This window comes from Artibeus jamaicensis, unplaced genomic scaffold (assembly GCF_021234435.1).
Source record: "Artibeus jamaicensis isolate MK-2021 breed Jamaican fruit bat unplaced genomic scaffold, CSHL_Jam_final scaffold_1964, whole genome shotgun sequence".
Taxonomy (NCBI): domain Eukaryota; kingdom Metazoa; phylum Chordata; class Mammalia; order Chiroptera; family Phyllostomidae; genus Artibeus; species Artibeus jamaicensis.
In genome coordinates, this window is record NW_026522030.1 from 52,251,968 (window position 1) to 52,276,848 (window position 24,881).

Below are 24,881 nucleotides of genomic sequence, written 5' to 3' on the forward strand. Positions count from 1 at the left end.
CTCTGACGCATGCTCAAGTTTGAACACTACTGACTGCCACATATTTCCTTCCATTTAACTTAGCCAATGTCTTGACCTATCAAACACAGAACAGGAAATCTAGATATAAAACTGGCAATTTCCTTAAGTAAGCAGGAAAGCCTCCAAAGTATTTACTTATGTTGAATACTCAGAGAGAGGTAAGACAGTATACTGGTATATTTTCTATTCCCATCTGCAAGCATGATACTGATCGATAAAATAAACATGGCTCAAAGGATAACTGTCGACTAACACGTAATTTAAGAAAATGTTTCCTAAGCATAGGTGACTTTGAAAATGACCAGCTTCGGACAGACACCATGTTTACAAACCTCCTCTCATGATTCTAAGGAACTACAGTGCCGAAGCACAGAAGCACACAAACGTGAGAGGAGGACGGGGAGATGGCAGTTCCCACAGCGCCTGCTTGTAACACATAAATTTGTAAGTGCATCAAACACAGGGCTGAGAAAGAACTCATGAAAACAAAAAGATGAAACAAGAGAAAAAGTACTCCAAAAATATGAGAACATGATTGTGCTAAGTAATTTTGGGGCACAATTGGGGGATATGAATTTTAACTAGAATGCCCACAATTTGATGTCCATTAACCTCAGTGGAAGAAGCAATGGGAATGTAAGGTTGGGAGAAGGAAGGGGTCAGAAGCATGCAACTGGACACTAAACCTCTTGGTTTAATGAAAACAGAGTGAGTATGAAGAAAGGGTTCATTTGGGGACCCTCCTGTCACTGTCCCAACAAATTAGATGCTATCCCACAGCAGACTTCAGACTTCCTCCTGAAAATAAGATGGCTTACATGTTTCACAGAAGTTGTTTGATACAGAGAAAAAAAATAATGTATTCTGAAGTGGAGGAAACAGAGGGGATGTAAAAGTTTCAATGTATCTTAATATCCCATTTCCATCACATTATTTGTCCATGTGAAATGAGAAAGTACATTTGACCGGTAAGAGGTAGCATTTATCATACCATGGCTTCTACTGATGTTGACGCTAGAGTTAGTCAACGTGGTCCTGTTTTCACAAAGAGCTTTTAGAAAGGAGATGAAAAAATGGTTCTGGTCATACCTTCAAATTTGTTCTGATAATTCTGAGGGTTCAACCGAAGATCTTATTTCTCATAATGCAGTCACAGAAAATTACAGCCTATTTAAATAGTTTTGTCATAGATTTTAAGAATGCAGTGGGTTTCTCCACTCCTTAACTCTCTCATCCCCAGTGGTCATCTGCTTACTGCCACAGCTACCTACCCTTATGGTCTTACTGTACACCACTTCATCACCTGAGGACTTTTCTCCCTCAAAGCATGAATTCCAGCGTGCCACACTCTGTGAACGTCATTCTCCTCACTCTACCTGGGCTGTCTAATAAGACCTCAGTTCGCCTCCCCTTCCAGCTTCTCCCAGTCCAGCAGTCCCTTTTGTTCTCCCAGTCCCTTCATATTGCTGCTAATATCTCCCTGTACTTTACTCCTTCTGGTCTATGTCCCAACTTCCTTGTCCACTGCCTCGCTGCTGCACTAATCTGGTGGAAACCCACCCCTGAATGAAGCTCACTGTCTACCCTCCCTGCACCCACACTGACAGCAGATCATCGTAACTGTGAATTCATTAGAACCAACTTCAAATGGGCCCTTGCACTGCCACCTGTCATTCCCACCTCATCTCTCAGCACCTCACTGTCCCGCTCTGTAACAGTGATTTCAAACATTCTCCATCCTCCTCAGACCTCCAGCCTGTTCCCTTCTCTTTCACTCTCAACAGAAAACGCTGCCTCCTACATCACAGAGAAAAACAGAAGCTCTGAGGTAGGAAGACCTCCATACCCAAAGACCCATGAGCTTTGCACATATTCTCTGCGCCCTCCCTTCTGACACGTCAGTGCTTTGGATTCTATCTGCTCTTACCTTCTCAGAAACCTTACAAATATGAATTATTCCATTTCTCACTTGCATGTGCAACTTCTCTGTCTCAGCTGGATTCTTCCTAGTGGTTTTCAGAATGCTCTTATCTCTCCCATTAAAATACACTGACATTAAATCTCCCTCCAACTCTCTCCCCCCTCTCCCTCCCCTTTACACTCAAAGTTGTCCAGGGTTATATTTATGCTCAATTCTCCCTCATTCTTTAGCCAACTCCAATCTGATTTCCACCTCCATTACTTATCAGCTCCTGCTAGGGTTACCAATAATCTCTGTGTCACTAAACATACACCTTGTCTTATTTTTAAATGAACTTCTTGTTCTGTGGGATGTTTTGAGTAATCCTTGAAAGTTCTTTTCCTTTGACCTATACGTAGACAAATGTAGCATCACATCCTCTCAAATATCAGTGCTTTAAGTGCGCGGTGCTCCTCCCTGCAGCAGGGTCCCCTCACAGGCTGCTCCCTCAGTCTGAACCTGCATCACAGCAATTCCCCACTGCCTCTGCAGCTTCTGCTCTGCTTCCAACCTCCTCTCAATCGCCATTCCTCTTATGCTCTTGTACATGCCGCTTCTCCTATTGAGGAGGGAGGGGACGGTGGGTAGTGTCAATGATGCAAGCACCACTGGTTTCTGACTTGCTAACTGGTGGTCGCAATCGCTGAGAGAAAGAACACTAGGTTGCTAGGGAAGGCTGAGCATGATGAGTTTAAAACGTTTGGACATATCCAAGTAAAGATGGCAAATGGGAGATAGGTACAGGGGTTCAGAGCTCAGTCTTGAGGTCTAAACTAGACAGATAAATTTGGCTGGGATGAGACTTCCTAATGTGAAGACTCGGACCTTTGGAATAAAAAGCACCAACATTTAATCACTGGTTAAAATAGGATGGGCCTACAAAGATACTAAGAAGGAATGATGAGAGAAGTATAAGAGAAAAAAATCTGTCATGTATTATAATTTTGCAATAGTTTGTGTGATTACTTCACTATGTCTAGTTCCACTGCAAGACTATAAACTCTGCACAGACTGAAGCACACCCATTTATTCAGCACCGAACACAGAACTCTTCGCACAGTACATGCTCAACAAACAGGTTATGGATGGGGGGAGGGATGGGTGGAGGGAGGGAGGGAGGGAGGGAGGGAGGGAGGGAGGGAGGGAGACTGGCCTAAACAAAGCAAAACAGATTACTTCACAGAAGAGCTTATCAGAATCTTTGACACACTAATGAAAACTAACGATATGCTGTACTATATTTCTTAACTTTATGTGTTACAGAATACCTTTGATTAACAGCAATAGTTAACATCTTTTGCTAACAATACCATTTTAGGAAACTGTTCAAAATGCAATAGCAAAGCCCCCAAAACAAAACAAAAAATAATATGTTCTCAGAATTCACAATCACACCAGCATATCTGCAAAATCCTGCTAAAAGGATGACATTTTCACTCTTAGCTAAACGTATTTTTTGAGAATTCTTGTATCAAGTACATAGATACAGAAATATGAAGGTGAAGCATGAGAGAGCACTAAGGAAAAAAGTAGGATATACTTGTGTACCCCTCTATATATTCAAGATCTTGGTCCTAGAAATAGTGTACTGCTTACCTGAATAAAGTTACCACGTTCTCGTTGGTTGCTGCTACATCCTCCTCCGGAAGCATACTCAAAATTGCAGCTTTCAAGAACACGTATGTTGCCTGGAGGAAGAGAAAAAAATGTCTAATTACAGAAGATCTCTAGGTACATGACATTTCTACCCAGCAATCAGGAATGATCGACAAATCTTCCAGACGTATTATTTAAGAGACATCAAAGAAATAACAGAAATAGAAGTCTTATATTCCCTGTTCCATATGAGATTAACACTTTTCACTTAATTCTGACCATTTTCCTATTATATAACTATAGTGATCACGGGTGAGAAAACAGACAAAATGAACAAGAGATCATTATCTCACTCCTCCCAACGTTTTACAAATGGATCAGAATCAGTGTTAATTATTATGAAAGCCTTTGTCATCAGGGCATTGGAAAGTCTACAAAAAATTATCAAACCTATTGATATTTAATAACTTTTAAATATAAGTACAGTCAATCTTCAGAGGTACAGCCTCTATTGAAAAGGACTCTTTGGATGGCTTTTAAAGCATGCAGTGCTGAGGACAGTAGTTATAAACAAGAGGAACTAAATGCACATTTCTTCCTTTGACAGATCTCAAAGTTGAGAAAATCATGTTCATATCATACTATTAAACAAACAGTCCTAATATGTCCTGTGTACTTATTGGCAAATAGATCGACATTAATAAAAGCACTGTACTTTACCTTGGACCATTTACTCTCTTTGCAAAGCAGGTCTGAATAGTAATACGCGTTCATCCAGTTTTGCTGGAATATATTAATCCACATCAGCTCCCAATAACAGAGATGGTGAAACTGTTTCCATTCTTCTTGAACTGAAATGCATTTTCGAAATATCTCTTGTGCCTATAAGTCAATTGCATAAAGCTGATCATCCAGATATAACACAAGGAGATAATAACCTAATGGGAAAATACATAAAACACTTTGTACAAATAGAACAAAATCACCGCTCATTAAAGCACTCATTATGATGCTATGTTCCTTTCTTTACGTGCAGTGATACAGTTAATGTCTGCCTCTTTGTTTAACTTTACGAAGGGGTTCTGAAGCTTTATGAGATGGGAATAGAAATGTTATGAAATGTAGAAATAAAATGTAGAAGTCCTGTAAGAAAAGACTGATGATAAACGTAAGAAGTTTCAGAGGGTAAAATATACCTTAAACAAAGTTAAATGCAATGAACGGTCTGGAAGAAGATATTACCATCTACATACCTGGTAAAGAATTAACCCTCATCACATGACAATTTTATCAAATCCTCTAGAAAAAGACAATAAACTCAATGGGAAAATTGTCAAAAATGAATATGCAAATTAGAAAGATGTACAAGTAACAAATATACATATAAAAAAATTTATAAACTTAAAAATTAGATTATCATTTTCCAGCCAAGACAGTGGCAAAAATAAAACAGAAAATGTCCAGAGTGGGCAAAGCGCACTGGAAGCAAGTTTTCTTACATCTTTCTGAGAGTTTAAGCGAAAGTCTTAAGTTAGGAAGGCAAAGTGTCAGAATTTATCAAAATGCAAACATCTTTCACCAAAAAACTCTCATGTTCAGAATGTCATATACACACACATTTATACACAGAAATAACCACATAATCAGGTTTATGACTGCACCAGTTATGGCCACCAAATTCCTATCAACAGTGGACTGCTTTTAAAAGTGCAGTGCATCCATTCCATGTAATGGGGCCCAGCCATCAAAAAGAATGAGTGAGATTTAGATACACTAACATGGAATGAAACCCAAGGTATATTGTAAGTAGAAAAATAAATAAATCAAAGAAAAATACATGTTTGACTGACCAAGATGGAGGCATGGGCAGAAACACTGTGCCTCCTCACACAACCAAAATTAAGGACAACAAAGATTTAAAAACAAAAACACAACCAGAACATACAGAAAACTGAACTGTGTGGAAGTCCAACACCCATTCATCCAGACAGGTAAGAGGGGCATAGCCAGTGGCCAGCAAAGAGGGGAAACGGCAGGAAAAAGCAGTGGCTGCTGGACTCAGGTACATAAGCAGCAGGGGGCTAGCAGACAGTGGGCGAGGGGAGGAACTGAGCAGACCCAGTGAGGCACGGAAGGCCAATGGCTCACCGTGGTCACACATTCGCACACAGATAAACCAGGCAATAACCAGCAGTGAGACAGACGGTGCAACCCAGGGCCCCAGCAACTGGAAATAAAGCCTAAAAGTACCGATTGAAAACACTTGTGGTGGCTGAGGTGCAGGGAGAGACTCCCAGCCACACAGGAGAGTTCATTGGAGAGACCCACAGGGTCCTACAACATACACAAGCTCACCCACCTAGGAACTAGCACTAGAAGGGCACAATTTGCTTGTGGGAAGCGGCAGAGGGGACTGAAATACTAGCAGAGTAAGCACCATTGTTCCCTCTGACCCCGCCCCCACATACAGCATCACAACCCAGCCACTGGGTTGCCCTGCCCTGGTGAACACCTAAGGCTCTGCCCCTCACTAGGTAACAGGCACAACCAGACCAAAAAATTATGGCTCAAACGGAGGAACAGATCAAAGCCCCAGAGCCAATACTTTTAAGCAACCAAGAGATAGCCAACCTATCAGATGCACAGTTCAAAACACTGGTGATCAGGATTTTTCACAGAACTGGTTGATTTTGGTCACAAATTAGATGAAAAAATGAAGGCTACAGTAAGGGAAATGAAGGAAAATGCACAGGGAACCAATAGTGATGGGAAGGGAACTGGGAATAAAATCAATTGAGTGGACCAGAAGGAAGAAAAAAACAACCAATTAGAAAAGAATGAAGAAGCAAGGATTCAGAAAAATGAGGAGAGGCTTAGGAACCTCCAGGACATCTTTAAATGTTCCAACATCTGAATTATAGGGGTACCAGAAGAGGTAAAGGAAGAGCAACAAGTGGAAAACTTACTTGAACAAACAGTAAAGGAGAACTTCCCCATTCTGGCAAAGGAAACACACTTCCAGGAAGTCCAAGAAGCTCAGAGTCCCAAAGAAGGTGGACCCAAGAAGGAGGAAGATACCAAGGCACATCATAACTACATTAGCCAAGATTAAAATGAAGGAGAGAATCCTAGAAGCAGCAAGAGATAAGGGGACAGTCACCTACAAAGGAGTTCCCATCAGACTGTCAGCTGATTTCTCAAAAGAGACCTTGCAGGCAAGAAGGGGCTGGAAAGAGGTATTCCAAGTCATGAAATCCAAAGACCTACATCCAAGATTGCTCTATCCAGCAAAGCTTTCATTTAGAAAGAAAGGGCAGATAAAGTGCTTCTCAGATAAGGTCAAGTTCAAGGAGTTCATCATCACCAAGCCCTTATTATATGAAATGTTAAAGGGACTTATCTAAGAAAAAGAAGATAAAAAAATGAACAGTGAAAGGACAGCAAACTCACAGTTATTAACAACCAGACCTAAAACAAAAGCAAACTAAGAGGACAGCTAGATCAGGAGTGGAGTCACAGAAATGAAGATCACATGAAAGGTTAGCAACAGGGAAGTGGGAGGAAGAGCAAGGGGAGAAGGTACAGAGAATAAGTAGCATAGAGGGTGGGGAGAAAATAGACAGAGGGAGGGCAAGAGCAGTATGGGAAATGTAGAAGCTAAAGAACTTATGACACATGGACATGAACTAAAGGGAGAGAATGTGGGTGGGAGGGGTGTGCAGGGTTGAGGGGTTGAAGGTGGGCAATGGGACAACTGTAATGGCATAATCAATAAAATATATATTTTTTTAAAAAATACGTGTTTGATTCCATTTGTACAGAAGAAAATTCTTTTCAAGAAAATTTATATAAAAGGCTTTTCAACTTCTTAAGGGAATTAGTGGATGGCTTCCTTCAAAGGGGAGCACACAGGTAGTACAGGGAGGCTGTACCTTAGGCAGGGCCAGATTCCACAGTCAACATTTAACATGGAAATGAAAAATAGTAGAGTCTTTTGAAAAATCCCTAAAAAGGTCCACCCGTATTTTGTATGCTCTGTGAACTGTTTCATGTACTTTATGTGTAAATATAGACTATAACCAGTAATCTACTACATAGAATAAATGTACAACATTTAATTTTGGCTTTTTAATTACAGTTTTTTCCTTTGCTTCTGTCAAGTGCATGTAGCTAATTTACTGACGTTGAATGAGTATGCAACACAACTCCGCCATACAAACAACTCCCCAAGTGACTCCCCCAGATAAATCACCTTTTCCACATTCCCTTTCAGCAGCTCTATTCGGGCATGGTAAAACAACATGAGCGAGCCCTGTGAAGAAAGGAAGAGAACAGACTGCTCAATAGTCAGCCCTGGCTGATTGATTATGGTTGAAACACATGCTTGGAGTTCTAGGCGTACATTTGGAAACTGCTGGAGGAAGGGTGCGAGGAGACTCTCCGCTTCCACAAGGTTCACCTCTCCTGTGCCTGGAAATGTAACAGAAGAGCTTCAGTGTTCATGAAACATTAGGTAAATACTTATAATTAATTCTCTAAATTTCATTCAAGTACAACAAAGCCCTATTCATGAAAAAAGTGAAAATTGTTCATTTGCCATTTTTACACTAGGAAAATAAGTTTCATATGTGACTTTCATTTAGGAAAGCTCTAGAATTCTTAAGAATGAAGGTGGCTGTCTTAGATTCCTAATTGGAATTCTGATTTTAATAGCAATATTCACTTATTTTAGCTCAAAATTTAATGTAAAAAGAAGTCTAATATGATGATGCTAAAATAGATCACCTTAAACAAGTTTTTCAGAATTATTTTAGCTAAGAACAAATTAAAAAATTCAAAGAAAGAAACCTTCCCCCAACAAATATTACTATGACAAATGTCACTATTTCCCATCTTTATTCATAAATAAATAAATAAACAGATGTAGATTACTAGTGCTTACTTATTTTTCTAAATTTTTACTGACTCAGATAAAAGATAATCAAGCATCAATGATACAGAACGCAATCCAGTACTCACCAAGTATGAGGGAGATATAAGTGTGAAAAGATAATATAGTTAGGCAGCACAGTGGAGATCGCATGCTTCTTCCTGATGCACCTTCCCGTAGCTGCAGGAGGCCCAGTTCCTGAGGGTTAAATGCAGTTTAGAATGTGAAGAGCAAGACTGAAAAATCATATTCCAAATCTTCAAAATGCTAGTTCATTTATCCCCACCCTCCAGAAAGTTGGGTTTATTTCTCAAGAGCTTAGAAGAGTCATAATTCCTAACTAGGCATAAAACACCCTTACAATTTCTTCTATATCATGTGATTCTAGGCAGAAAAAAAAGCAGAGCTCATTTTATGGAATTGTTGCATTTCTGTGATATAAACATTAATGTACTAAAGCATATTGAGGATCTAAGTGGAAGGCACTGTGTGGGTGTGAACAAACATGGTTCTATGTCTTCGAAGACCTTTCCATCAAATGGAGAAGGCAGTGTACGAACATACGGTTTTATTAGAATATAGTGAGTGCCATGTGGAAAATGAATGGTCAATGGGAAGGATAATCATCAAATACCGAGTCTGAACAGATAGAACATAACATATGGAGATCAGCAAAAATACACAACAGCTTATAAAGAACCTGGACAGTAAAGTAAAGGAGGGAAAAAATGACAGGTTCTTGTCCATGTTCTAACTCATTTCTTAAAACCTGCTCTCTTAATTAACAGGGAGCTTTTGCAATAAGGCAACTCTGATAATAGCATATTGAGTATTAAGAATAATAAATGTTATACACTACAAAAATAACCACACTGAAATACAATAAGCAAAACTCATGGAAAACAAATCTTCTTGCTTAGTTTTACAGTACAGCTTGTAAAAACAAGGAATCCCAAAATACTGCAACTATGCTTGATCCATGGGAGTCATTAAATGTTAGACTTGGGAATCTAGCCAATTTCCTGGCTTTAGAGAAGACCTGGGGTGCACAAGTGGTGAGGAAGCAAATTCAAACCACCAAGTGGACTACAGGTGCACCAAGCAGCAATACAGGGTGGGCCAGAGCAGGCTCACAGTTGTGAGTAGGCGAAACATGGGGCTTATTCTTGCATCATTATTATTTGTTACTGTATTATTTTCCATACAAACAACTGTAAACCTACTTTTGCCCCACCTTATATTAGTAAAACAAGTTTTAATTTCAGATTTTAGGTAACAAAGACAAAACATTCTAACTTTCAGTAGAAAAATCATCTCTAACTCCTGAAAAATATGATCAAAGACCAATGGCTTTTCATTGTCCTGCAAACGAACTGCCCACAGCTGTCCTGTTAGCCATGAGTACATGCTGCATTGCTCCAATATTCAATAAGTACTGTGTTATCTTTGCTGCCAAAGTTAAAGTAAAATTAAATCTGTACCCTATTTCCAGAAAATCCTATAAATTCTAGTAGTCTGATAATCCGTGCTGGTAAAAGGGACAGCATCTGTAAGAAAAAAATACAAATGCACTCACATGTCTGCGAATCTAACTGCAGATAAATGCTAAACTCTAAACAGAAAGTTTTAATCATTCAATAATAAAAGAAATTAGAACCAAGTTTAAATCACTAGCCTTGTCTCAATCATAACATACAACACATGTTGTAATAATTACTTGTGAGTAATTACATCCAGCTAAAACAATAACCTAAAAAAAAAAGTTTAAAGAACTCTTGCCCCTTTCATGTGCAATGATGAAATGATGAGAAGGCACTTCCTCAGTGACCACCTTTCCAAACAAGGTTTCTTTCAGCATGCTGGTCCCGAAAGCCACGTCCGTGGTGCCTGCAGGCCATGTGTGCAGCACCACCCGAATGGACAGCTGCAGCACTGCAGCCCGTGAGACCAACGTCCCTGCAGAACTGTGGGAAAGGGAAATCCGCCCTGGCCGCACAGAACCTGGAGCACTGTGCCTGGTTGTCCGCTTTGCTCAGCAGAGAAACGGCCAGAGGTGTGATTATATACTAACTCATGGGCTATACCAATGGTGTGTGGCTGGACGGTCAGGGATTTGCAAAGAACATGACGGGAAAATGGACGACATGGAGGTCTGGGGAAGGGGTATGTGGAGAGACCGCTCTGGGAGGACAAAAAACGTGAAGATATTTGTGTCCCATTGGAATGTTCAATGGGACACATTAAAGGCTAACCTCAGCAGAGGACTTTAATACACAGCAGATAGGGTGACCCATTCTGTGGACAGCAGTCTGTGCCTCTGCTCAGCCACCTCTGTCACCAACCAAAGGGCTCACGAACAAAGTGGCCATGGTGGCATACACTCTCGTGCACACAGCTCCCTTCACCACTTTATTTTCTCAAGAATTCCAACCTTAATACGATTTCAAAATCTCTACTATATCACAATTTGACAGATATCTACTCAAGTGCTTCATTTCCCCCCAAGCATCAGAATCATCCCCCAAGTTGCATCACTCCTTCCCCAGTTTTCAATTCCAGAACCACCACTGCTGTGGCAACAAGACCTCAGGTGTGGAAATGAAACTGCATTCCAAGCTCCTTATTACCAAAAAGCGGCACTAGTCCATTCAGAGTGCCGTACGCTTCCCTTGCTGTACAATCCAAACCATTCTGAGGACATGCAGGACTTCCCGGCACATACCCACCAAGTCCCCACTGGCTCACAGCAAAAGGACACACCCCACAGTGGCCACTTACCAACCAAACCCAGACAGGGGTTCAGGGTGAGGTTCAAATGCAGTACAGAAGGCACTGAAAACCTATGATTCTCTGGCAAAGGATGCTGGATGATATGTAATTATTTACTTACCAAATTAAAGGCCCCTATTCCAAGCTTGACACCTCCTTCAAACTCATAGAAGAATTGTTGCTCAGTTTTGTTCTTCTGAATTATATGCAGGAGAGAAAGGCATTCCCTGGATTGAAGAAAATAGTTGTAGCTTAAGTTTACTATGACTCTGAAAACTATTATTAAGTCAAATTTCACATTACACAGGATAAAATAATTGTCATTAAGCCAAAACATTAGAAAAAATTTAAACGGATGTTGTCCTGAGTTTTACTCTTAAGGCTTCTGGGTATTATCATTAAGGAAAAATAGCACACCCATTTCTACACTGTTTATCAGGACCAATCCTGCTGGGCTTAAAGCAAGAGAGGGTTCAAACACCAGCAAGTATGACTCAGGACATCGGACCCAGGACTGCGATCGCACAGCCTCCCAGGAATGTGGCAGAGGGACTTCTAGGTGTGGTCCCGTCTCAGCTGCAGTGGCACTTCAGCCCCTAGTAACTTCCACCAAGTAACTGAGATGCTACTGACAAAAAATGCAAATTTCGGTGTGATCTCCATGGTCTCAAGCAGACCAAATAAATCAGAGCTTGTGACTAGGAAAGCCAGAAAGAGGAAAGCAAATTCCACCACAATGGCTCCGTTTGCCCTCTTAATTCTCCCTGTTCTATCCAAGCAAATCTTTCTGATTTCTCACTTTAATATCCTTTCTCCCTTTCCCTTCATGTCTTCAAAACAGAAATGCAAATTAAACACAACGACAAATATATAAAAATTAATAACCAAGAATTGCTCATCAAATTGGCAAATATATATAAATACCATATATATATATGTCAATTTGATATTTATTTTAGGAGATTTTATTTATTTTTTTATTTTTAGAGAGATGGGATGGGAGGGAGAAAGAGAAAGAAACATCAATATGTGAGAGAAACATTGATTGGTTGCCTTTTGCGTGACCTGGCCCACAACCCAGGCATGTGCCCCTGTGGGGAATCAAACCAGCAATCTTTTAGTTCACAGGCTGGCACTCAACCCACTGAGCCACACCAGCCATGGCAACAAATATATTTTTTAACGTATTAAGAAATAACCAGATATTATGTATCATCTGATGTGATGTAATTATAAAGCCTGAACCTTACATTTGGCTTCATTCAAGCCAAATGTTTTTAACCTAAATCTAGTAATCCTGCAGCTCTTACTTGTAGTATACAGGAAATACAAGGGACTATGAACTGAATTATGTACACTACCCACCAAACCCCGGACCCACCACCACGTGAGTACATTGATACTCTAACCGTCCAGTCTGACTGTATTTGGAGACAGAGATGTTAGGAGGTAACTGAGGTTAAGGGTGGTTATAATCTAAGTTAAGTGGCGTCTTAATCTGGTAAGATAGGTGGACCTATAAGAAGAGGAAGACAAAGAGACGGCACTCTCTCTGCCACATGAGGACACGCAGAGAAGGTGGCTGTCAGCGAGTCCAGAAGACAGTTTGCCCCAGAACTTGATCGTGGACTTCCAACCGCCAGAACCAGGAGACAATAAGTTTCTGTTGTTTAAGCTGCCCAGGCTCCGGCATTTTGTAATGGCAGCCTGAGCTCCATCCAACAAGGAGCAGTCAAAGGAAAGCTCAAGGACGCCACAAACAAATCTGTGGATGTTCTGCAGGAGCACTGGATTGGGCTTTTCCACAGCTGTCATAAAAATAGAGACTCTTCTAAAATAAAGTATTACTTAATGCACACAAACATAAGATGTGCACTAGACCACCTTGGGTTCAAGCCTGTGCAGACACACCAGCAGGAAGGGAAATATGGGGACAACTGGCAAATACAAAGATGAACTAGCTATTACATGAATGAAGATTTACTGACATGAAGAAGTAAAGATCATTATTAATTCAAAAAGCAAGTTACAAAAGAATATGTACAGTGTGATCCCCTTTTGGTTAAAAAATACATGACTCTTTAGATTTGTACAAGAATTATTCTTAAAAAACACATACTAAGGTGTTAACAACTATAATCACTGGTAAGAGTATGTGATGTGTGTGTGTGTGTGTGTTAATATTTGCTTATCTACACTTCCCTACATTCTAAAATACATATGCTACTTTTGTGATCATAAGCCATTATTTTAATTTTGAAGTGAAAATCTAGGGCTTGCAAAGGCAGGAACAAGCAGACACATTCGCCTACATCTGGGACAGCCCCACCCGCTCACTTCCTAACTGTCCATGGCTGCTTACTCACGTCAGTCACAGAGCTGAGCAGTTGCAACAGAAATCTTATGTCCCCACAAGTATAAAATACCTGCTATCTGGTCCTTGAAGAAAATGTTTACCAATAGAATTATTCTTCAGAATAATCTTGCAGTATATACCAGAAATCTTAAACACACACATATCTCTGACCCAACAAATCCAATCTTATTCTAAGGAAATAGCATGGATACACACAAAACCTTACCTATAAAGAGAGATACTGTATTGCTTATCTACAATGAAATTTTATAAACAAACTCAATAGGCAACACCAGCAAATTAGTGAAGAATACAGTTGCATCAATCCATACATTTATATGTACACGTGTGGTACACCCACATAATGGAATGTTATACAGCCTTTAAAAGCCATGATGAATTAAAACTATTTTATAACCTAAAACTTCCTAATATAAAGTGAAAACAAATATTTAAAAATAATACAAAGCATTTAATTTCATCTTATAAAACCTAATTACATATGTTTATATATGTAATTATTATAAAATTACATGTTTATATATGTAATTATTATAAAACCATAATAATTCAAATGTCAAAACATCACCACAATGGCAAAGTTCTTTTCTGGTTGTTTTTTAAGATTTTATTTTTTAAATATTTTATTTTATTTATTTTCAGAGAGGAAAAGGGAAGAAGAAAGGGAGAGAGAGAGAGAAACATCAATGTGTGGTTTCCTTCTGGCATGACCTGCACTGGGACCCTGACTGGGAATCAAACCAGCGACCTTTTGGTTTGCAGACCAGAACTCAATCCACTGAGCCACACAAGCCAGGGCTATTTTCTATTCTTAATAAAAAATGTGTTATGTTCTACTTGCTGTAATAAATGATTGTTACAGAATTTTCAAACAAAATGGACAGCGTAAGTGTCCCTACAAAACCACCCCACAGAGACACAGTCACTGTAACAGCCTAATACATAAACTCCTAGGTGTTTTTATGCTTAAGAAAGCAATCTTTAAAAGACACAAGTGAGATCATAGAGTATATGCTGTTCTGTAAGTTGTATCAACAAGTTACCATGAAAACATATGAAAGCTACCTTATTCTTTCTTTAATATATTTTATTGATTATGCTATTACAGTTATCCCATTTATCTCCCTTTGCCTCTCTCCACCCAGTACCCCAAATTCCCTCCATCAACCGCCCCTTAGTTCATGTCCACGGGTCATTATGTAAGTTCTTTGGCTTCTCCGTTTCCTATACCATTCTTAATATCCCTCTGTCTATTCTGTACCTACCAATTTGTACTTCTTAGTCCCTGCACCTTTCCTCCCATTCTTCCCCTCCCCCCACTCTCCCCTTCCCCCTACCAAACAATAATCCTCCAAGTGATCTCCATAACCTATGATTTTGTTTTTGTTTTGCTTATTTGCTTAGGCTTTTTTTTAGATTCAGCTGTTCATAGTTGTGAATTTATTGCCATTTTAATGTTCAAATTTTTATCGTCTTTTTCCTAAGTTCCTTTAATATCTCATGTAATAATGGCTTAGTGATGATGAACTCCTTTAGCTTTACCTTGTCTGGGCAGCCCTTTATCAGTCCTTCCATTCTAAATGACAGCTTTGCTGGACAGAGTAATCTTGGCTGTAGGTCCTTGCTTTTCATCACTTGGAATACTTCTTGCCAGTCCTTCTAGCCTGCAAAGTTTCTTTTGAGAAATCAGCTTAGTTCCCATAGTCTTATGGGAACTCCTTTGTAGGTAACTCTCTGCTTTTCTCTTCCTGCTTTTAAGATTCTCTCTTTATCTTTAACCTTTGGCATTTTAATTATGATGTGCCTTGGAGTGGTCCTCTTTGTATCCAACTTGTTTGTGACTCTGTGCTTTCTGGACTTGCAAGTATATTTCCTTCACCAAATTAGAGAAATTTTCTTTCATTGTTTTTTCAAGTAAGTTTTCAACTTCTTGCTCTTCCTCTTCTTTTTTGGCACCCCTGATTCAGATGTTGGCACATCTGACATTGTCCCAGAGACTCTTTAGGCTATCCCTGTTTTTTTAGATTATTTTTTCTTCTTGTTCTTTCTGATTGTTTTTTTCTTCCTTATGTTCCAAATCATTGATTTGATTCTCGGCTTCATCCACTCCACTGTTGGTTCACTATAAAGTATTCTTTATTGACTGAGTGTAACTTTCATGTCTTCTTCGGTCTTCTTTATGCTGTTGAAGTACCCAAAGAGTTCCTTGAGCATCCTAATAATCAGGGTTTTGAACTCTGCATCTGATAGATTTCTCATCTGCATTTTTTTTAGTTCTTCTTCTGGAGTTTTGTTCTGTTCTTTTGTTGGGGCCACATTTCTTTGTTTCCTCATTTTGACAGCCTCCCTGTGTTTGTTTCTATGTATTAGGTAGAGCTGCTTTGGCTCCCTGTCTCAGTAATGTGGCCTGTTGTAAAAAAGTGCACTGGTAAGTTGTATGGGGCACAGTCTTAAGTAATCACCAGGGTAGGGCAACCTGTGTGAACCAGGTTGATAGACTGTCAGATACAGTGTTGCCACTCTGTGGCTCCAGGACGGTGGCCAGTGGGGCAGGGGGGGCTCAGAAAAGAAACAGTGGCCACTGACTGGCCTCTGGGGTTCTTTCCAGGAGGAAGCTGTCCCCCCACACTCGCCCTGATGCCAGACACTTCCGCTTCTCCCCATTTGCTAGGTGCCCTCCCAGCTGCTGTCCCAGTGCTGGCGCCCAAAGGAACTGAGTCTGTGTAAGTCCTAAGTACACTGTGGGCCCTTTAAGAGGAGAAGCCTAAGAATCCTGCAGTTTCTTCTGACACCCCAAACCCTACTGGTTTTTAGAGCCTGACATTATGGGGACTTATTTTCCTGGCACCGGAACCCTGGGCTGCGGGGTCTGGTGAAGGCTAGGATCCCTGGCTCCTGAGGCATCCCTCCCAATGTTTATCCACCACACGCGGGTGTGGGACTGTCCATCCACATCTCTGTGCTTTCTGTGTCTCTGCGTCTCCACCCCTCCTACATGTCTGGGTGAATGGGACTTCTGTAATTCCTCGGTTGTTAAACTTCCATACAGCTCATTTTCTGACAGTTCTGAGTTATAGTTGTTTTGTAGTTTAGTTGTAATTTTCACTGTGGTTGTGGCAAGGAGGTAAGCCATGTTGACCTATGCCTCCATATTGACCAGAAGTCGGCAATCTGAAAGCTACCTTATTCTTTACTTAGGGCATATTATTCCGTTCTATAAAATAACTTGTTTAACCAAATTCCTATTATTAAATATGTTTCCAAATTCTCCATATTAGAAACCATGCTGCTCAGAGTGTTACTGTACATTCATCAAGTACTTTTCCTACACCTAGTACTATAACTATAGTGACAGTGTCCTAGTTATACTCGGGATAAATTCTTAGAAAGTGGGCTTCTGAGATCAAAGGTGATGCATAGTCTTAATTTTGATATACACTGCCAAAACTCCTTCCAGAAAAACTCCCACCAACTTATGAGCATCTCACACTGTCATCTGTCCTCAGTCACCGACATCACTTTTCCATTTGTATTTTTTACTATGTGTACTTTCCTACTGACAACTGAAATGTTTATTTGGTCAAGTCAATCATGTCTGATTTGTGATTTTATGTTGTGCTTAAGAAGGCTTCTGAAATTGACATCATGTACTTATGATACGATGCACAGAGAAGGAGTCAACATCCCTTCTGTGGTATTCTTGCCATTGTTGCAAAACCTGAATTTAATCATGAAGAAACATTAGATAGGTCCACACTGAGAGATGTTCGACAAAGTAACTTCCCAGCATTCTTCAAAAAATATCAACATCATGAAAGACAAAGAAAGACTATGGGACTCTTCCAGATTAAAAGAGACTGTGGGGACATAACAACTACAGGCAACATCCAGAATCCTGATTTGAAACTGGACCAGAAAAAGGACATTAGTGGGACAGTTCGAGAAAACTAAGTGAAGTCAATAGTTAATAATACTGAATCAACATTAATTTCTTGATTTTAATAGTTATATTGTGTTTCCATAGACGTTAACATTTATAAATCTGAGTGAATATCTAAAAATTCTTTATAAAAATTCTGAAATTATTTTAAAGCAAAAAAAACAAATAAAGCAAAAGTTTAGTCTTTGTACTTTAGGTCTATAAAATACTTTTTTGGGTTCTATTAGTACTCTTATTATAAATACTCTAATATTAAATTTATATTAATTCATTTTTGTATAATCTTTTTTTCTAAAATAAAAACCAGTTTTCGCAAAACCATTTATTAAAGTACTCTTCTTTCTCCACTGTTTGGAAAGAGACCTGTGTATATACAGGAATTTAGTATATTGCAGTACACACAAGTGCACACACACACACACACACAAAGGATCTGTTGCAAAAGTCTATGTTCCATTCCACTGATGTATGTGCCTATGCCACTATAACAGTATTTTAATTTCTTCAGGTTTTTTTTTTTAAAGTTTTGATGAGTGGAAGCAATCAATTCCAACATTCTTTTATATGTCTTAAAAATATTTTGAGAGGAAAACTAAATGGCATGTCAGGATCCCCAAATGCAACCCTCCCCAGGATTTCTGAATGGAATATAATGTCATAAAATCACTTTGGCTAAAAGTGTCTCTTAAAGTACTAAATATTGGCTCTGTTTCCACTAATGGAAATTTGCTTCCAATAATGGCAGGGTGGTTTATATTAGGTTAACCCTCCCAATGATAACCCTCCTACAGAATTATTAAACTCTAGAAAAAATTCAAAATATTTTAAACATATCTGCAGGCACTGGGCAGTGAAAAAAAAAAAAGTAGCCAGAAGCTGGAGAAAGAGTTGACTTTTTAAAAGAAAGGATCACATGAGTACACTTTCTATTTATATGACGAGTCACCTGAAAGTATTCCCCTATCCACGCAATGTGCAGTGCCTAGGACTTATACAGAATGCCACAGTCTTAATGGTTTAAAAGTTAAATTTCCAGGTAGAGGAAAATCACAAAGAGAGAAACACCAAAATCGGTGTTAAAATTTCACTCAAATTCTTGGCTGACCCATGAACTATGAGCACTGGGAAGACTCCAAAGAAAAGGAGAAGCAAGACCAAAAAAAAACTATGTAACCAAGATTTCCGATGCTACCCACCACCAGAGAGTAAGGGTCTGCAGTCTGTCTAGACAAGTTAAATGCTTCCTAGAATGAAAATCAGCACATGTCTTAGAAAGATAACAGAACCCACAGTTCCTACAATGTATCAATATCTAGTATACAATTAAAAAATTGACATTCTAAAAGAAAAACATGACACATAGTTAAGAGAAAAAGCAGGCAATAGAAACAAACCCCATGATGACCCAGATGTTGAATGAATATCCAATCAGGAGAAAATAAATTTTTAAATGAGCAGTACCTCTGTAACCTATGAAACAAAATCAGGCTAACATGTAATTGCAGTCTCAGAAGGAGAAGTGTAAGAATGGATTAGAAAATAATACTTGAAGAAATAATGACCACAAACTTATCAAAACCACACTTAAGCACTTCATGGTCAAATTGCTGAGAGCCAATGATATAAAAAGGTGTTCGAAGCAGCCAGCAGGGAAATAATAATACAAATAAGAGCTGATTTCTAATCAGAAGTAATAGAGACCATAACACAATGGATTGACAGTTTTAAGGGATGAAAAGAAGAAAAAACCCTGTAACTCAGAATACTATATTGACCAAAAAAAAAAACAGCCTTCAAATATGAAGGTAAAGATAACATTTTCAAATAAATGAAACAGAGGACTGTTTCTGAAGGCCGACACACACTACTAGAAATACTGAAATTCTTCAGTCTGAGTATACAGAAATGAATGAAGAACACAAAAAATGGTAGAGAGATGGATATATAAAGAAGACATGTAATATAAGACTTTTTAAAGCAAATATTTGGCACCATATTGTGGGGTTTTAAATATACATACATGTATTGTCATAACAACAGTAAAGAAGACAAGTGGTAAATGAAATTATACTTTCGCAAATTCTCATATTTTATGTGCAATGGTACAACATTAACTCTAAGTTGACAGTGAGAAGAAGTCTATTGTAATACCTACAGCAACCATCAAAAAATTAAAGATTGCTATAGCTAAGAAAATAGAGGGATTATAACTGAAGTATATATATATATATGTATATATATATATGCATGTGTTTTTAATTTATTAAAGCAAAACAAGACGAGAAACAAATGAATCAAAGAGAATAAATAAAAGTGTAGTCACAAGTGCAAATGTAGCGTCATACTAACTAAAAAAGCAGAACACAACTATGTACAACTACAAGAAATGCAATTTAAATATAAAAAGATAGCTTTAAAGTAAAAGAATATATGCAAGCAAGCACTAATCACTGAAAAAGCATGAACAGATGCATTAATATCAGACAACACAGATTTCAAGATAAGGAATATTATAAGGATCTAAATAGGGACATTTCATAATCATAAAAACATTAGTTTACTAGAAAGATTAAATAAAATATATATAAGCCTAAAAACAGAGGTTCTAAATATATAAAGCAAATACTGAGGTAACTAAAGATTCTGGAGAAATAAATGACTCCAGAATCAAAGTTGGAGATTTTTAACATTGTGAGTAAATGATAAAACCTCCAGATAAAAATCAGAAAGGATATAAAGGATATGAACAACACCATTATCCACCTTAATTGAACATTTGAATCACTGCGGAAAATTCTATTGGGCAATGCTACTCTAGAGGCTAAACCAAAGACATACCTGTCATTTTAAATTTACATATTGTTTTCAGAAGAGAGACACTAAGTTTAGCTAATCATATACTGTCAGCCAGCTATTTTTCAGCTATTTTCCTTTAAAATTACATTTAAACTTAAATTCTGTTGTCCTATAGCATTTAATACATACTCAGTAAGCCAAAAATCAAGTGCACTTTTACCAACACCAAATATAAAAAACCTAGTCATACTTAATGAGAATTCTGAAGTATGAAGTGGTACATAGTATAGGAATTCCTTAAAACCCATGACTCTGGTCAAAAAGGAACCAACTTCCGCTTATAAGATTTAAAAAGCCCATATCTTAACTTTTAACTTACTTATATATTTGGTAACTTGTTCTAATTTTGAGTCCACCTTTGATGAAGTTGATCATATTTTCATCCTGAAAACAATTCAATTAAATAATTAGATCATTCAGTAAGAGATCCTTAAAACTTTCCCCACAGCTATGTAAGTTGTGTGATTAGAACAAGATTCAATCTTTTGAGTGCATAATTTTAAAAGTAAAACATCCTTGCCTTACATTTAAAAATTTTTTTGTCATTTTTCTTTGAAGTTAGAGGATAACAAAAAGTAAACATTTAAAAAAATCCTCAAATTACTTTAAGGAAGTAATTAAAAAATAATCCTCACCAATTAATTAGGGACCACATAAGTTAGTCCAATGCTACTTTAATAAGGAACCTCATCTACTGGTGAGGTTCAATAAAATCTAGAATGGTTGTGACTTTAAGAGTAGGCTCCTAAGGCCTAACTTTCCTGTTCCTTTCAGTCATACTCCAGTAAATGGGATAATGGTTCTTTTTTTCCCAGGGTATTTTAGCAGACAGAGCCTATTTAACATTGTGAATTTCATTTATATACAATCCCAGATTAAAATAACTGCTCTGGATTCTAAAATTGTTGTTACTAATATGACAACACTTCTCTTTGCCTAATGGTCAGCAAGCATGACATGGAGGCAGGTGGCCTGAATGAACACTATTTTCACATTAGCACTCTAGGGTTCCAAAAGAGTCTCTTACCAAAGTATATCCACTAAGTGCTTGAAGGAAGTTACTACAGGGTGGGGCAAAAGAAGGTCTACAGTTGTTTGTACGAAAAATAATACAACAGTTCATAAATACTAATACAAGAATAAACTATCTCACGTATTCGTAACTGTACGCCTACTTTTGCCCCGCCCTATACCACAGATGATGCAAATGGAGATGGCCCCACGTTTCACATTGCCAAGAACACTTCTCTAATCTCTTAATATCAGAAAGATGCTTTCGTATTTATTTCCTGTGCACCTGAATATCCTTTGTAAGCAAAAGAAAAACTGATTTTAGTTTGCAAATGTCACTAATTACTTAAATATTTGACATTTCAATTATTAAAAGAATCGATAAATACAAAAATTCACTAGGCAATTTAAATTTTTATCTTCATATTTTAAGGAATTTTATGGTTGCACCAGTTGCAGTAATGGCCAGGAAAGAACTTTTAAATTAGATTAAAATATGCCTCAAATAAGAATATCTTATTTCATGGTTCACCAAACACTGGCACCTGGTTGCAAATTAGAGGAAAGCAATGCAGTGTACGAAGGGGTGGGGGAATGCATATGGGTGGACACATGCACAGCAGGGTGCCATGAGAGCACAAAGGTCGGAGGATTAGGGGGACATGAAGAATCACAAAAGTATCCTGGAGTATCAGTGCTTTAAGCACACACACATCAAAAAAATTAGGGAGTGGCCTGGTGAAGAAAGGCAAAGCAGGTATAAATTCTACAAGCAAAGGAAAACAGGTGGGAAGCCCAGGAAGCATTACAGATCATGGAATGCTTGGCTCTCTGTGTTGTGTAACTCAACACTGCTGCACAGCCCTACAGCAAAGCAGGGAATGACTAAGGAGTAAGAAAGCCACCTCTATCCATGCTGCTCAAGTATGAAACATACCTGCCATCTGTGGACATCGGTGAGAGGGGAGTAGGGAATTTGGGGGGAGATACCAGTTTAGTTGAAAAAGCTTCCCCCATTTCTAATACAGAACCATGGCTATAGTCCATGAGAGCTGCTAAATGCTGAAGCAGAGAAATGACAAGGTGAGGCTGTCACCTTTGAGAGGGTGTTCATTTGCACAATGGAAAATGAGCTGGAGGTAAGAGAAATTAGAGACAGATGTTAAAATTCATTGGGTCCTGTGCAGCCTGGAGAAGAGCCGATGAGCACAAGTACAGTCAGAAGAAGAGGAATAAATGGAGCTGCTAAATCTTCAAAAGGCAATGGAAGCATGACCATGAAGCTCATTGGATGTGGAGGAATGAGGAAGAGGAGAGCATGGATATCTCCCAGATCTTGAATTACAAGGCCCCAAGCATAAAATAAGCCTTCAAACCGCAGATTTGGTTGTCAAATCCCTGTTTGGAAAACACATGAGAAAAAACTGAAGGCCTCTATGACTAACATGTTTAGTACGACTTGTTTTCAGTCAGCCTTCCTAATATGTTGAGTTACAGGAAACAAGGTCATGGACCAGATTGATTCAATTTTACTAAACTAAAACCCAACCTAAGAGGTCAACCTCCAGGAAAAGAGAAAAACATCCCTCCAAACAATGTGAAACATTGAGATTGAGGAAGATTTTCCAATTGGATTTCTGCCCCTTACAATCTCCACCCCATGCTGCCCCATTGTATCCATCATGACCACCCCTGTGACCATGATGTTAAAATCCATGCTTTTTGGAAGCGTTGCAAGACACAATAATAGGCAAGGTATTGTTGTAACAGCTCCTAGAGGTGAGATTAAAATGCCCCATAAGAAAAGAATTCAAGGTTTCTTAGTGACTTTTTAAAAATGCTCACCCACAGGAAGAACTAAAAGCAAGACAAGGGAATGAGAATAGGAGGAGGGAGAAAAATAAAATCTGAAGTGTACGTGAAAAGCGTGGCTCCCTATGCATGCATAACTGAGCTTTGTTGAAGCATCTGGTGAAAGAAGGAAATGGCCAAGGAAGCCTCCTCTGCTGCTCTATGCAGCCCTCGGCCAATGACAGCGAGCGCGGAGACAGAGCGGCTCAGTTTTCATACAGAGGAGCATCCTGAAGTTAGTTAGCTGTGGTACCTGCAAGACAGTTTCTTTAAAAGGCAGTGGTTCCAGTAACTGAAATTTGAAACAGACCCTAAGTACATCTGCATGGAAATCAAGCTCCCTGGACTCTTTTTTTCAGCCCAAGTTTATCAGAATAACAAATATCTTTCATTGCAACTCTAAGTCAAAAGAACTGAAACACTGCCATAGAAAGAGCCACAGCTTTTCTACGGAGTATTGGCAGGCCTCCCCAGCAATACCAGTTCTAAGGTAAAGGTTCGTTACCTGCACAAACGTGAGTGCTGCTTTCTGTAGGAGACACTCGGCATAACAGATTTCAGCATGCATTTCCTCTATTAAAAACAAATAAAATTATATTTAGGAAAATCCCATGTCCACGGCGATGTCCAGAAAAGACTGGTAGATAATATGAGCCCAAGACAGACACAAAAACCTAGATTGCTCTGATGCTTCCATAAAAGTGGAGTAACTACCTCAGCTCTCAAGTGCCTCAGCAAGACTTTTTCGGAACGTGCAAAATGGTTCAGTAAAGTCATCTTACAGTCCCATTCAAATGTAACAGCAAGGAGCTGGGCAGTTGTGACAGAAATTCAAACTCAGCTCACAAGAGGACACCAAAATTTAAAAGCATTTAAATAAAAAAGAAAACCACTTATTTTTTAACAGTAATGTACAAATCAACAATTATAAAGACTGAAAAAACTAACTTAAATTTGTGAATCCTGGCTTCTAAAATATGAAGGTATGGGAATCATGGCAATGATTAGACACATTATTAACATGCAGAGAAAACAGCAATTCTCTAGAGTTCTGTGAAAAAGAACAGTCCTGGATGCACAAGTCAGAGCTCCTCACACAAGAAAGAAGACGTGCAAAGTGCATGAGCACAGTTTTAGGCTGTTTTCATGGCTGAGGTACCTAGCTACGGGGCAGAGCCCTGACCTCTGTGCAGTACTGTGTATCCCAGGGACACGTGCAGCACCTCCAAACACAAGGCCTATCTCCCTGAACAATCCATTATACTAGCAGAGATCGAGAAGAAGGGGGAATCTCTGCCTTTTTGCATTAAAACATCAGAAAATACCTGTTTTATCATTAGAAACAAATTGGTGTTTTATTTATGTGAATGAGCTTTGGGTATCAGACAGCCTGGGTTAGGGAAATGGCTCTGCCAAGCACTTAGCTATAGGACCTCAGGAAAGCTACCCTACCCATCTCTGCTGGTTTCCTCACTTCTAAAGACAGGCTGCAATGCTTCTGACTGCTTTACACTGAAGAACCAACTGAGGTGCTGAACGCAGAGCTCACCAGTCAGAGAAGCAGTTGAGA

The 24,881-nt window shown here is 38.8% G+C and overlaps 1 protein-coding gene across 3 annotated transcripts in view; it reads right to left on the reverse strand.

The window, feature by feature from the left end:
* TTC39B (tetratricopeptide repeat domain 39B) overlaps window positions 1-24,881 on the reverse strand; it is a 228,957-nt gene that overhangs the window by 21,366 nt on the left and 182,710 nt on the right. For all 3 annotated transcript variants that reach the window (XM_053656372.1, XM_053656371.1, XM_037132054.2), the window contains 9 exons: window positions 23,817-23,884; window positions 20,769-20,833; window positions 11,398-11,503; window positions 9,989-10,054; window positions 8,597-8,705; window positions 7,980-8,047; window positions 7,830-7,889; window positions 4,298-4,459; window positions 3,578-3,669 (listed from right to left, as the gene is read on the reverse strand). In XM_053656372.1, coding sequence (XP_053512347.1) covers window positions 3,578-3,669; window positions 4,298-4,459; window positions 7,830-7,889; window positions 7,980-8,047; window positions 8,597-8,705; window positions 9,989-10,054; window positions 11,398-11,503; window positions 20,769-20,833; window positions 23,817-23,884 — 796 coding nt within the window. The remainder of the gene's footprint in view (window positions 1-3,577; window positions 3,670-4,297; window positions 4,460-7,829; window positions 7,890-7,979; window positions 8,048-8,596; window positions 8,706-9,988; window positions 10,055-11,397; window positions 11,504-20,768; window positions 20,834-23,816; window positions 23,885-24,881) is intronic.